Source organism: Onthophagus taurus, chromosome 2 (assembly GCF_036711975.1).
Source record: "Onthophagus taurus isolate NC chromosome 2, IU_Otau_3.0, whole genome shotgun sequence".
In the NCBI taxonomy this organism is placed as follows: domain Eukaryota; kingdom Metazoa; phylum Arthropoda; class Insecta; order Coleoptera; family Scarabaeidae; genus Onthophagus; species Onthophagus taurus.
Genome location: NC_091967.1, coordinates 24,687,392 through 24,701,922, shown reverse-complemented (window position 1 = coordinate 24,701,922; position 14,531 = coordinate 24,687,392). Strand labels below are relative to the sequence as shown.

Here is a 14,531-nt window from a genome sequence, read left to right as displayed (position 1 = left end):
AATATTTATATTTATAAATTGTTTAAAATTAATATTATGAGTTAAAATTAAAAATTTTCGCAATACTTTTAATTGTAGTTAATTTAATTTGTGTAGAAAATCATTTTAGAATGAAATCTTATTTGGGAATTACTATTGGTAACCCTTCTTTCAATAAACGTGACGTTAGCTTTAAATTCGTTTAAAACATGCTGTTTTGTTTCTATGTCAACAGAGTGATAAACAACTCGATCGATTGCCGGTAGAATCAAGTCACGTCAAAAATGAAGGTAGAAGAAGTTAAAAGTACCGTGAAAACTCAAAGGATTAGTGCCCATAGCCACATTAAAGGGCTGGGATTAGACGAAAATGGATTGCCAATACCCATGGCCGCGGGACTTGTCGGACAAGAAGTCGCCAGAGAGGTTAGGTTACCACATTTTGACACTTTTCATTTTAAATTTCGATGTTTTTGCTTTAAATCTTCAAAATAATGTAAATTGGAACGTTTAATCGAATAATTAACTTAGTATAGCGTTAATTAACATTGGTATAATTCAAGAATCATCATGTCGCTGAAAAATCGACAATTTTTTTTAATCGACTGGAAATCGCTCGAGTAAGTAGTTACAAATAAAAATAAAGTGCGGAAAAGTCTAAAACTTACCGAAAAGTCACTTTAAAGTATGTTAGAACAGATGTTTCTAGTTCTAGTGTTCTCTAGTGTTAGTTTTAAATGTTGTTTAGCGTCATATTTTTATCGAAAGAAAAGTGGAACTAACACTAGACCTAGAAGCAGAAACATTCGGGTTAAGCCCAGAATATCTTAACACTTTGCTGACCAGCAATGTTACACAGAAACTATGTCATGTCACCCACTATTTTTTTTGTAATTGTGCAGGGTCTGTCACAACGAGGCTATATACGAGTCTATATGTATGTGGCAAACTACTGGCACTATTTTTCTAAAAGTTTGCATATAGCGTTTATCCGAGGTGCTTGTTTCAGCTAAAATATTTTCAGTTTTCTCCAACTTCCGGCTATACCGGAAATGGACCCCAACTTCGCTATTTTAAATGGAATCTACCAATTTTTATTAAATTTTCGAGATCCCCGCTAAATTTTAATGTAATTTAATATAAGTCATCATATGTCTAGAGTGCACCATTTTTGAATTATTTCAGTTTTTTAAAAAATTTTGGCTGATGAAATTATAAAAATAATTTTTCGAAATTACACTCAAGTCTGGCTACATATTCTCAGGGTTTGCGCAGAGAGGATAGCTTACATAACCCTTGAAAAGTTTTTTAAAACATGGTACAGGTGATCAGAAATTTGCGTCGAATTTTCCTATCTCGAAAAGTCGAAAACTTCATTTTTTTAAATGGCAACCCCAATTTTTTCCTTCACCAGTGTGTTGTACGCCGAAAAATAAGAGAACTTTCTCATTACATCCCTATATCCATAATGTATGGTTTTTATAGAAATTTGAAAAAATTTAATTTTCTGGATTATACAGTGGTAGCCGCTTATTAGAATCACGGATAATATTATCAATCGGATATTGTTATCACTTTTGCGAAGAACGGGCCGGACGTGTAATACTACATACAAAAATTTTCGCTTATAGTAATCATGATTTCGGTTTATGTTATCATTTTTTTCTTAGAAATGTATTCGCCATGAGCAAAAATTGAAAAGGCAGCCGCACAACCCACCTATCGATGAATCGCGAAACTCGTCATTTGAAAACTCGAACCCGGGACGCTCAGTTGTATACGTCTTAGTTCTATTCTAACCGCTTACAATGGCTGACGTAAAAAAGAGACGTGATCTTAGTTTAAGTGAAAAAATTAACATTTTAAAGCAATATGACAAGTTGCCGAAATTGAGTCAGCGAAATGCAGCAGCACAATTAAAAATCTCACAACCAATTTTGTGTAAAATTTAAAAAAAAAACGTATGGAAATAGAAGACGCTGCTAAAAAAAATGAGAATTTACTCACTAAAAGAAATCGCACTGGGAAAGACGCTCAAGTGGAATCTGCGTTGAAACTGTGGTTTGCGAATGTCCGCGAACATGACGCACGTGTAAATGGCCCGTTGATGCGACAGAAAGCGGAAAAACTTGCAAATAAAATGGGAAAAGAAAATTTTGTTGCAACGGAGGGATGGTTTCACCGTTGGAAAAAAAGGGAAAACATCGTATACAAACGGACGCACGGCGAGCAAAAAGATGCTGATTTTAAGAGTGCAGAACACTGGATTGAAAATGAATGGACCAAGATTGCTGGGGAATTTACTTCTAATGATATTTTTAATGCAGACGAGACTGGGCTTTACTATCGCGCTCTCCCCGATCATACATATATGTTTAAAAAAGACAACGCAAAGGGTTGTAAGACATCGAAAGAACGTATAACAATTTTGTGTTGTGCAAATATGTCGGGTGACAAAGAAAAGCTTTTAGTAATCGGCAAAAGCAAGAATCCACGTTGTTTTAAAAGTGTCAAAAATCTACCTGTTGATTATTATTCAAATACAAATGCCTGGATGACATCCTTAATTTTTAATGACTGGCTGTTAAAATGGGATAGGAGACTAAATCGCAAAATTGCTCTTCTCGTGGACAATTGCACTGCACACTGTGTAAATTGTCAATTAAAAAATATAAAAGTTATTTTTTTACCGGCCAATACTACTTCGATAATACAGCCCTGTGATCAAGGCATTATAAGGACCATGAAGGCGTATTACCGGAAAGAGATGCGTGCTAGAATTTTGGAAAGTATGGAGGATACTCTAAATATGAGCGCAAATGAACTAGCCAAGAATACAAATTTACTAGACGCTTTACATCTCATTACCATGTCGTGGAACCAAGTTTCCAAAATAACAATTCAAAATTGTTTCAAACATGGTGGGTTTTCAAAAGACGACATAGAACCTCAACATCTAAACATTCAGCCATCCGACATGACGATAAGTGAGTTCGAGGTGTGGATGACAATAGATAACGACTTAAACGTTGCACAGAACGTAACAGAAGAAGACATTTGTGAAAGTGTAATGTGTAAAAGTGTAACGTCATCAATTGAAAATCAAGAGCCAGAGGAAGATGTAGATATACAAACAATGCAACCCCCAACAAATAGCGAAATGAGAAAAGCGCTGGAAGTTTTGCGGCGTGGTGTGCAGTACAGGTCATCTGATTTTCAGACGCATTACGACTATGAAATTTTCGTTAATAACTTGCTCCGCGAAAATCAGAGACAAACAACGCTGGATGAGTTTTTTTAATATGAACTTGTTTTTTATTTTATTTCAAATTTAAATGAAATACATATTGTATGTACATAGTAATATTTTTACTTGTAGTAAGAGTTTATGTTACGTTATTATAGTTTGTTACGTTATATATTTTTAATTAAAAAAAAGTTTTGTTTTTTCGGCTATTATTATCAATCGGTTATTGTGATCAAAAACCCCAAGTCCCGTTGTGATCACATTAAGCGGCGTGCACTGTATGTAAATTTAAAATTATTAGTTGGCTTTGGTTTGACGGAAGTGATATGAAACAAAAGTTATTGTGCGCTAGAATGTAAGGAGACTTTGTTGTTAACATCAAAACAAAGGAATTTGCTACTTTGGAAGATACAGCCCATGGGCGAGGCTTGTATTTAAAAATTCTCCTCAAAGCCCAATCTCCACACATTTTGTAACTTTCCTAATAGAATAAAACTTATAACAGCAGAAGAGAAATGAAGGTAGGTACTATATTTAACAATATAAATGAATAATAAAAAACAGGAATGAAAAATTAATTAACTATAGTAAATGTTCGAACTGGTTGCCCTCAACTTCCAAACATTTATGAATTCTTTTTAAAAACCTGGCATACGTAGCACTCTGAATTTCTTCCAAAATGATGCGTTCGAAATGCATCACGAACTTTTTCTTGGCATTCTTTCTTTGTTGTAATCGGTGTAGCATACAGGATGTCTTTTATGCGACCCTTAACAAAAAATCTAATGGTGTGATGAAATTTCCAGCAGGGTTGGGCATAATGCACTAAAAAATAAATGCAATAAGCGTTTCACTACCACTACTTCTTCAGTGATAGTTAAAACACGAATTTCATTATCACTCAATATTTAGTGATAGTGAAAAAAAATTACATTATCACTAAATCTTTAGTGATAGTAAAAAAATTGCACTACCACTAAATATTTAGTGATAGTGAAAACTTTTAGTGGTAATTAGCATTATTATTCAGTAATATAACACTACTTCTTGAAGAATAAAAGTAAGACTATATAAGCTGAAGCAGCATATTGAATTTGATAATTTTCTTTTTAAGTTTGTTACATGGTCCGACCACGTTAAAGTTTCGAACAGCATAATGCCTAGAAAATTTATCTTTTGAATTTCAGTGTCTTTGTCTCTTTTTATAGAAAAAGTTAGTATTTTGGTTTTATCTGCATTTAATTTCATTTTGTTCATGTCAAACCATTTTTTTTAAGTCATCATATCTCATATGTGCACCATTTTTGAATCATTACAGTTTTTTCAAAAATTTTTTCAGATGCTACTCTTCACAATAAAAATAATTTTTCGAAATTACACTCGAGCCCCGCTACATATTCTCAAGGTTTGCACAGAGAGGACCCATAGCTTACATAACCCTTGAAAAGTTTTTTAAAACATTATACAATGGTCAGAAATTTGCGCCGAATTTCCCTATCTCGAAAAGTCGAAAACTTCATTTTTTTAAATGGCAACCCCAATTTTTTCCTTCACCAGCGTATTGTACGCTGAAAAATAAGAGAACTTTCTCATTACATCCCTATATTTATAATGTATAGTTTTCATAGAAACTTGAAAAAAATGGAATTTTCTTGATTATTAATAAATTTTAAATTATAAGTTGGCTTTGGTTTGTGGAAAGTGATATGAAACAAAAGTTATTGTGCGCTAGAATGTAAGGAGACTTTGTGGTTAACATCAAAACGAAGGAATTTGCTACTTTCGAAGATACAGCCCATGGGTGAGGCCTGCTTTCAAAAATTCTGCTCAAAGCCCAATCTCCGCACAATTTGTAACTTTCCTGATAGAATAAAACTCTTAACAGCAAAAGAGAAATGAAAGTATTATACTTAACAATGTAAATGAAAAATTCATATACAGGGTGATTCACATAAGAACCGACACAGAGCAGGGACATGTAGAGAGCAATAAATTAAGGTGATTTAACGTAACTTATCTCTATACTAAGTTGTACACCTAAGTTATAGGCCTTCAAACTTGGCTCTTAAGTTTTCAAAAAGTTGGAGTTTTCAAAGGATTGATTAAAGGTGATGGTACCCTAAATGTTGACAGATTTTTTTAACCTTTTGGCGGATTTAATACATTACTACTTCATTTCATGTGGAATTTAATTCTAAAACTTTTCTTACTTTCATTGTAAGTCAGACTTGACAAATAGGTTATAAAACCTTGTCGTCAAATAACTTTATAACCTATTTGTCAAGTTTGACGTACAATTTCATTTAATTTTCGCTTATTTTAAGTAACATTACGAAATACGTGTCTTTAGTTATTTAAGTTTTTTATGAAAACGACAAAGTTTTTTAAAAAATAATAAGAGTAAAAAAAGTTTTAGAACTAAATTCCACATGAAATGAGGTAATAATGTACTAAATCCACCAAAAAGTTAAAAGAATCTGTCAAAATTTAGGGGACCATCAGCCTTAATCAACCCTTTAAAATGCCTCAATTGGTCTCAACTAGCTAGCAATTAATACCCTCGGTACACTGATAACGTATACCAAATTTGGTTTTTCTAGCTTAATGTATTACGAAGATATTCAATGTTTTAAAAATTTAAGACCCAACTTTGAAGGCCTGTATTCCTCAGAGGTACAACTTAGTATAGAGATAAGTTGTGTTAAATCATCTTAATTTATTATCCTCTACATGTCTCTGCTCTTTGTCGATTCTTATGTGAATCACCCTGTATAGTAGAAACCACGAGAGCTGGCAGTGACTTGACGTTTAAAAATGGTATGAATCAAGATATAGACGTACGACTTAGATTATTTCACCACATACATTCAAATGTATGTTAGGTTAGTAATGGAGGTTATATGTCAAACATTGTCAAAGTTAGGAGAGGTTAAGCAGCGAAAAATCGTTAATATTAATTTATAATAAAATTTATGTAATTATTATTTTATTTAACAAATACATTAAAAGGTCATTTACAGGTCGCAAGGGATTAAGTAAGTTTTATTTAAACAGTGGTTCAACGGGGAGGTCATTTATAGGGTCCCTTGTTAGCTATCCAACGATCGTCAAAACGATTTTGTAAAAAGTTATATACAGGGTGTCTCACGTAACTGATTCGTTAGAACTTTTTCAGGTTTCACTATTCGTAGAGATTTGAATTTGAGAAACAGTAATTCAATTTTTGACCAGCCTGTATTAAAATTTACCAAAAAAAGTTTAAAACCAAAATAACTGGAAAACGAAAAACGCTAGGTACCAATAACTTTTATCAAAGTAAACCTATTTTTTTACGTACAATTAAACTGTGTAATAAAAACTATAGCATTCCATTTAAAATAACGAAGTTATGGTCTACTTCCGGTAGACCGGAAGTGGCAGCCTTCTTGAAAATATTTTAGATCGAAAGTTCCGACTGAACAACCCATGCTACCAAAATTTCAAAATTGTACGAATACTGGAACCTAAAAAAGTTCTAACGAACCAGTTACCTGAGACACCCTGTATAAGCGCACTACTATGAGGTGGAGCTCCGCCCTGTTGATACCACAGCTGATTCCATGTTAAATTTAGCGACTAGATATTGAATTTTGTGAAATTTCCAGATATGAACTAAAATTTCAGTCGGGTGTGAGGCGGGAGGAGGTCTTCGTGTTCACCACCATGTTCTGCTAAGCTCCCAGCCATCTTCGCTGTTGACGTTATTTCTATGTCGATGGATCTCTATGGCTTCTCTTGTCAGTCTTTGGTAATATCTGTTGTCCCTAGCCAGCACCATTGTATGATCGAAGTCTATTCGGTGTCATGGCAATGTTCCACAACCGCCGGCTGCTGGATCTTCTTCAACCTTACATCCCTTTCATGTTCTTTGATGCGGCACTCGACGTTACGTCCTGTTTGGCCAACGTAAACCTTCCCACAACTACACAATAGTCGGTAAACTCCCGCTCCTTTTAATGGAGTTACTTGTGCTTGGATATCGGGGGTGTGTTCCGAATTTTGCTGACCGTCCCGTACCGCACAACGATGTCGTTTTTCTTGAGGTGCCTGGCAATTCGTTCCGTTACACCTGAAACATTCAGTGCCATCAACTCAAATATCTTGCAAAGATTCTGTCTCCTTTTACAGGGAGCACACATTCTACACATTTTGTGGAATCGGTAATAGTAAGAAGTTCGTCTATACGTTCCATCATGGTTGAAATTTTTGGAATTATACTAAAATTGTGATAAAAACCTAAATACCAAGAAAAGTAATTTTTTTGTTCTAAAGCGGACACGACTAAACACGATACGCCAAGTTTTTGCGATATTCTATATCGCCCTGGGTGTCATAAATTGAAATAGAGACCGGTCAACAACGTTTGGGCACGAAAAGACGAGTTAACTCGTCACCGGTCAGCAAAGTGTTAAGACGGCTAAAGTTGAATGTCAAATTCCGTCAGCTATCCACACCGTTGCGTTTAGTCTACGTGGCTCTATATTTATACTAAGAGAGGGTAGAATCTAAGAGGTCTACTACATCCTGGAAACAGGTATACAGATCGAAGTCCCGTTCGTGACGTCAGAGGTGAATAACAATTAAAACTAGAACTAACACTAGACGTAGTACTAGAAAGCATCGGGTTTAGCCGTTTTGAGAGACGTGCGGCTAAATCCGAATGTTTCTAGTTCTCGAACTAGTATTAGTTCTAGTTTTACACTATCACTAGAATTGACACAAGACCTAGAACTAGAATCATTCAGGTTTAGCCGTCTTGAGAGACGTGCTGCTAAATCCGAATGTTTCTGGGTCTAGGTGTAATGTTAGTTGTAGTGACAGTGCTAGGTAGCGCTAGTTAGCATAAGATATCACTATGTTGCATATTTTTATTGCAGTAAAAATAGGACTAACACTAGAGCTGGAACTAGAAACGTTCTGGTTTAGCCGTGCGTCTTCAGATAGTTGATACTTTCTTTCGTCTTCGACCTACCGCTTTAACTACTTGGAAAAAAGAGATATGCTCTCCAAAAAAAGGTACCTACTGCTTCCAAAATGCTAGATACTGGTGGAAAAGATTAAAATCTGCTTGGAGAAGACTAGATAGTGCTACCAACAACTACAAACTGATTGGAAAGACCGGATACTGCTTCCATAAGACTACTTACTGCTTTCAGAGTCCTATATACTACTAGAAAAGATTACGACCTACTTGGAGAAGAGTAAATACTGCTGGGAGAAACAATTATTTGCTTAGAAAGACAAGATACTGTTTCCAAAAGACTATTAACTACTTTCAGAATGTTAAATATTGTTGGAAAGACTACTAATTGCTTGGAGAAAGCTAGATATTGTTGGCAAAGACTATTTAATGCTTTCAGAAAATTATATACTGCTGTGAAAACACTACTAAGTGCTTGGAGATTACAATGCTATTGGCTGAAGACTATTTACTGAAATTATTCTTTCTGTTGAGTGATATCTTTCTGTGTCGCTTCCATTACAGATTTAAAAATTGCTGCTACAACACTCGATTCTTTGTCACCCAGATGCGACATATCTTTTTAGAGGGGGACAGGGCCCTCGTCTTTACACGTTACATTCGAATCCACCTAATTTACTGATTTATTTCAGAATTTTGTGGAGAAATTCCACTTTTAGTTAGGTTAATTAACATTTAATCCAGTGAGAATTTCTCAAATGTTAGGTTGGGCATGGAGCAGAGGGTGAGTTGTAAATTCCGGTTTGGGTTAGCCATGCGTCTTCAGACAAAGATTACATTAAACTCGACACTTTCTAGTTCTAGGTCTAGAGTTAATTCTAGTTTAACACTATCACTAGAACTAACACAAGAGCTAGAACTAGAATTATTCGGGTCCAGCCGTCTTGGAAGACATGCGGCTAAATCCGAATGTTTCTAGTTCTCGGTCTAGTGTTAGTTCTAGTATTGCACTAGCACTATCACTAGAACTAACACAAGACCTAGAATTAGAATCATTCGGGTTTAGCCGTCTTGAGAGACGTGCTGCTAAATCCGAATGTTTGTAGGTCTAGGTGTAATGTTAGTTGTAGTGACAGTGCTAGGTCGCACTAGTTAGCATAAGATATCACTATGTTGCATATTTTTATTGCACTAAAAATAGGACTAACACTAGAGCTGGAACTAGAAACGTTCTGGTTTAGCCGTGAAGACTAATAACTACTTGGAAAGAAGAGATATGCTCTCAAAAAAACGTACCTACTGCTTCCAAAATGCTAGATACTGGTGGAAAAGATTAAAATCTGCTTGGAGAAGACTAGATAGTGCTACCAACAACTACAAACTGATTGGAAAGACCAGATACTGCTTCCATAAGACTACTTACTGCTTTCAGAGTGCTATATACTGCTAGAAAAGATTACGATCTGCTTGGAGAAGAGTAAATACTGCTGGGAGAAACAATTATCTGCTTAGAAAGACAAGATACTGTTTCCAAAAGACTATTAACTACATTCAGAATGCTAAATATTGTTGGAAAGACTACAAATTGCTTGGAGAAAGCTAGATATTGTTGGCAAAGACTATTTAATGCTTTCAGAAGACTATACACTGCTGCCAAAACAGTACTAAGTACTTGTAAATTACAATGCTATTGGCTGAAGACTATTTACTGAAATTATTCTTCTGTTGAGTGATATCTTTCTGTGTCAACACTCGATTCTTTGTCACCCAGATGCGATATATCTTTTTAGAGGGGGGTAGGGCCCCCGTCTTTAAACAATACATTCGGATCTACCTAATTTACTGATTTATTTCAGAATTTTATGTAGAAATTCCACTTTCAGTTAGGTTAATTAACATTTAATCCAGTGGGAATTTCTCAAATGTCAGGTTGCGCATGGAGCAGAAGGTGCGTTTTAAATTCTGGGTTGGGTTAGCCATGCGTCTTCAGACAAAGATTACATTATACCTGACACTTTCTACTTTAGGTCTAGAGTTAGTTCTAGTTTAACACTAGCGCTATCACTAGAACTAACACAAGACCTAGAACTAGAATCATTCGGGTTTAGCCGTCTTGGAAGACGTGCGGCTAAATTCGAATGTTTCTAGTTCTTGGTCTAGTGTTAGTTCTAGTATTAACACAGAGTCTATTGACACACAGTCTATCTAACGACAGGTAGTCAGTCGTTATGCATCGAAAGCCTAAAACTTTACCTTTAAGTTTATGAGATTGATTTTGTGCGTAGCTATAAAATAAACAATTTGAAACTTTAATGTGATTTATACACATTTCATCGATTTTTAAGCCACATGATGATTCTTGCATTTTTCCTTAACATTAATACATTCTTGAAGAATGAATACTTTGTTTAATCAATATTTTGTTCTATTTACAATTCTTATTAATATATTTTTCTTAATTAAATAGGGTGCTGGAATAGTAGTTGACATGATTCGCAGTAAGAAAATGGCAGGACGCGCTGTATTATTAGCCGGTCCCCCAGGTACGGGAAAAACAGCTATCGCTTTAGCGATTGCTCAAGAACTTGGAAATAAAGTCCCTTTTTGCCCAATGGTGGGTTCAGAAGTATACAGTTCAGAAATTAAAAAGACCGAAGTTTTAATGGAAAACTTCCGTCGAGCAATTGGTTTGAGAATACGCGAAACCAAAGAAGTTTACGAAGGTGAAGTTTGCGAACTAACTCCCGTTGAAACCGAAAATCCAGCGGGTGGTTATGGAAAAACCGTTAGTCATGTCATAATTGGTTTAAGAACCGCTAAAGGAAGCAAACAACTTAAACTTGATCCAAGTATTTATGAGGCACTTCAAAAAGAAAAGGTTGATGTTGGAGATGTTATTTACATTGAAGCTAATAGTGGTGCTGTTAAAAGACAAGGTCGTTCGGATGCTTTTGCGACGGAATTTGATCTTGAAGCTGAGGAATATGTTCCTCTACCAAAAGGGGATGTTCATAAAAAGAAGGAAGTCGTTCAAGATGTTACTTTGCATGATTTAGATGTTGCTAACGCTAAACCTCAAGGTGGGCAAGATGTTTTATCGATGATGAGCCAATTATTAAAACCGAAAAAAACCGAAATCACCGATAAATTACGAAGAGAAATAAATAAGATTGTTGATAAATACATCGATCAAGGAATCGCGGAATTAGTTCCAGGTGTTTTATTCATTGATGAAGTCCACATGTTGGATATTGAAACATTTACTTACTTACACAGAGCCTTAGAAAGTGCTATAGCTCCAATTGTTGTCTTTGCCACAAATCGGGGACGATGCGTTATACAAGGAACAACTGATATCATATCCGCTCATGGTATTCCAGTTGATTTATTAGACCGTTTATTGATTATTCGCACTTTACCTTACGCCAAACCGGACATTGAGGAAATATTAAAACTTCGTTGTACTGTTGAGGGTTTAGAAATTAATCCTGATGCTTTATCATCTTTGGGAGATATTGGAAATCGTAGCACTTTAAGATATGCGGTGCAATTATTGACTCCCTCATCTTTGATTGCAAAGACGAATGGTAGAAGTGTAATTACTAAAGCGGATGTTGATGAAGTTGCCCATTTGTTCTTGGATGCTAAAGCTTCTAGCAAAATTTTAACGCAACACAAAGATAAATATATGCAATGAGAAAATCTTTATTGTAAGTTTGGTTTTCTAATGTCTTTTTAGGTTCTTACTTTTATTAAAACCAATACCTTTATGAAATAAAATGATTGTGTTGTTGAATCTAGTATCGTTGTGTGTTTTAAGTGATAACTTTTTTAATTTTAAATGTATTCAATTACACCACTTATTTTTGATTTGTGTGATTATCCAGTTTATATACATGTTAAGATGTGATTTCTTTGGTTCTTTCATCATGAAACTTACAATTATAATATGAAATAAAAGCAGAAAGATTGTTTCATCAGACCAATCATAAGTAACGCCTACAATCCTTCAAAAAAGTTATCTAAATTGCTTTAATGTTTATATTAACGACCTTGAAAGGATGATGTTATTCCATTTTTAACAAGAATATTATATTTTCTGGACGATATCAAGGCGTCAACAATCCTCGGACCTCAGGAGGATAAAAAATCTTAGTTGTAATTGTTTTTTAAGTAATGAACCTGTAAGAAAAAATAACTTTATAAAAAGTGTTATTATTATTTCCATTATTTCTTTTTTATCCAAATACAGTAAGTAAAAGTAGCAAGTTATTAAAATGATACTTATTTGTGTTAAAAAATAAAATAAGAAAAGAATATACTTATTTGCTAAAATACCGCTCTTCTTAATAATAAGGTTGAATTCATTTTCTGGAAACATTCATACATTATTACCTCATTAGTATAAATATAATTTCAAAATGAAATAACATGTGCAACTCGATTTAATGATAATCTAAAGTCAAAGCATCATTTTATAGTACACTTCACATGGATTATCTGAAAAAGTAATGTTGTGAAGGGATGCATCAAAACCACAACTGTTACGTCAAAAATATTGGTTGAGGATTAACCTCTTAACGTACACGCTCGAGCAAATTCGTGCTTTCAAAAAAGGTACTCTAAGGGGTTATTCATTTTATTAACATTGACTGTTACGATGCAATTATACTTTGCTTTAAAAGTTTTTCTAGCAACCTTTCCTTAATCTTCCTACCCAATTCTAATTCTTCTCTCCAAGTTGGTAGACCTTCGAAACCTGAGAACCCATTGAAAAACTGTGGTAACTAATCCCAGTGGGAAGTTAGAGAAATGGCCGTCTGAAAAAGAGAGTCCACTATAAAAACGAATAGTCAGGAAAATCGATGTAAAAACCGCCGGATAGATTCCAAAGAATTGACCTAAGTAACGAAAAGGAATAGCGACATAACGCTGTGCTTCTGGAACGTAAGAACTCTTTATCAGAGCAGAGGTGGAGAACTCTAGGAAATATCTTGGAGAAGTACAGGCATAAGTTCGGGATTGCTTTCGTCGTAAGCAAACGCTTTAAGGAAAAGAGTGATAGTGTTAGTGTTAGTTTTAGTTGTTTAATATTAACATTAGTGTGCATGCCATACCGAGGATAAAAGCATTGAAGAAAGGAAAATTATAAAGGTATTACGTTGTTAAACACCGCATATAAAGTTCTCCAGTATACTATAATAAAGTAAGGGACTGTGTTGTACATTGAATAATTTTATTTCTGAAGCTAATATCTCAAAATTTATCAGTTATTAATTAAATCTCTTGGATTAAATCGATTCTGCAATGTTTTAACTGATAAAATTCATAGTCGCCATTATAAAATGCTTCATTTTATGGGTAAAAAATTCTTCGAAAGAAAAACTGGGGTTTAATCCAAGCAGATTAATATAATACAGAGTTGTACCATGAGGCAACGTTGAGAGTATATCTAATTTAATGAACTTTTAAAACTTCCTTTAACACAGCAACTTATTCATTCAAATGGAATAAAGCCCTGATACTTCCCATTCATAAAAGTGGCGCACGAAATTTAATCGCCAATTATAGATCCATCTCTATTCTGTCAATAGTCTCAAAAGTCTTTGTACGCCTAATCTATCATTTACCTACTTATGTTTAATGTCAAATCATCCTTAATCCCTGAACAACATGGCGTTTTTCTGGGCAAGACAGTAGAATCAAACTTAATGTCATTTTCTAATTTTTGATAAATAACCTTGATAACAATAGCCAAGTTGATGCTATACAGGTGTCCGGTATCTTCCGCATCAGAGCGGAAGATATGTCGTTATTCTATGCACTTGATATTAGGGCTTTTTCTTCCATGACAGGTTTTAGTCTTTTTAATAGTAATTTTTCAAGTAGTTTTGATAGTAGGGGTAATAATGAGATTGGCCTATATGATGTAACATCTGTGGGGGGTTTAGGAGGTTTTAGTATCATTATTATTTCAGCAACTTTCAATATATGTACTTGGAAAGTATTTCTGTTTAAAAGCAGCATTAATTATGTGTAATAGTTTTGTTATTGTCCGTTTTGGTAGATGTTTCAATGTTTCTACATTAATTAGGACATAGCCTGATTTCTTTATATTTAGTTTTTGTATTTCATAATACAGTTCTCTCATTCTTACACATGGTATATTATTCTGCTGATCACTTTGAATTATGCTATTAACACTATTTAACATAGTTGTTGGACTGTCTGATTTAAAAGTTTCTTTCAGATGTTCAGCAAACAAATTAACTTTTTCTTAATTGCTCTTAGCCCAATTTCCATTATTATTTCGAATTGGAGGTGTATGTGTTTTTGGAACTTTAAG

The 14,531-nt window shown here is 34.4% G+C and overlaps 1 protein-coding gene across 2 annotated transcripts; it reads left to right on the top strand.

Moving 5' to 3' along the window:
- Nucleotides 1-86: 86 nt before the first annotated feature.
- On the top strand, nucleotides 87-12,055 carry LOC111418988 (RuvB-like helicase pontin). Of its 2 annotated transcripts, XM_071194544.1 has the most exons (3): nucleotides 87-138; nucleotides 215-404; nucleotides 10,653-12,055. In XM_071194544.1, exons 2-3 carry the CDS (start codon nucleotides 264-266, stop codon nucleotides 11,880-11,882), a joined length of 1,371 nt encoding a protein of 456 aa, XP_071050645.1. In that variant the 5' UTR covers nucleotides 87-138; nucleotides 215-263; the 3' UTR covers nucleotides 11,883-12,055. The 2 variants fall into 2 exon arrangements, with proteins under 2 accessions (XP_071050645.1, XP_022907489.1); XM_023051721.2 differs by lacking the exon at nucleotides 87-138 and having other exon boundaries at nucleotides 162-404.
- Nucleotides 12,056-14,531: the final 2,476 nt, after the last annotated feature.

What these genes read in the sequence shown, in the direction of transcription:
- LOC111418988 (XM_071194544.1), top strand. Translation starts at nt 264, where the DNA reads ATGAAGGTAGAAGAAGTTAAAAGTACCGTGAAAACTCAAAGGATTAGT. An exon ending in GACAAGAAGTCGCCAGAGAG is followed by an intron (nt 405 to 10,652) that starts GTTAGGTTACCA and finishes TTAATTAAATAG; the next exon opens with GGTGCTGGAATAGTAGTTGA.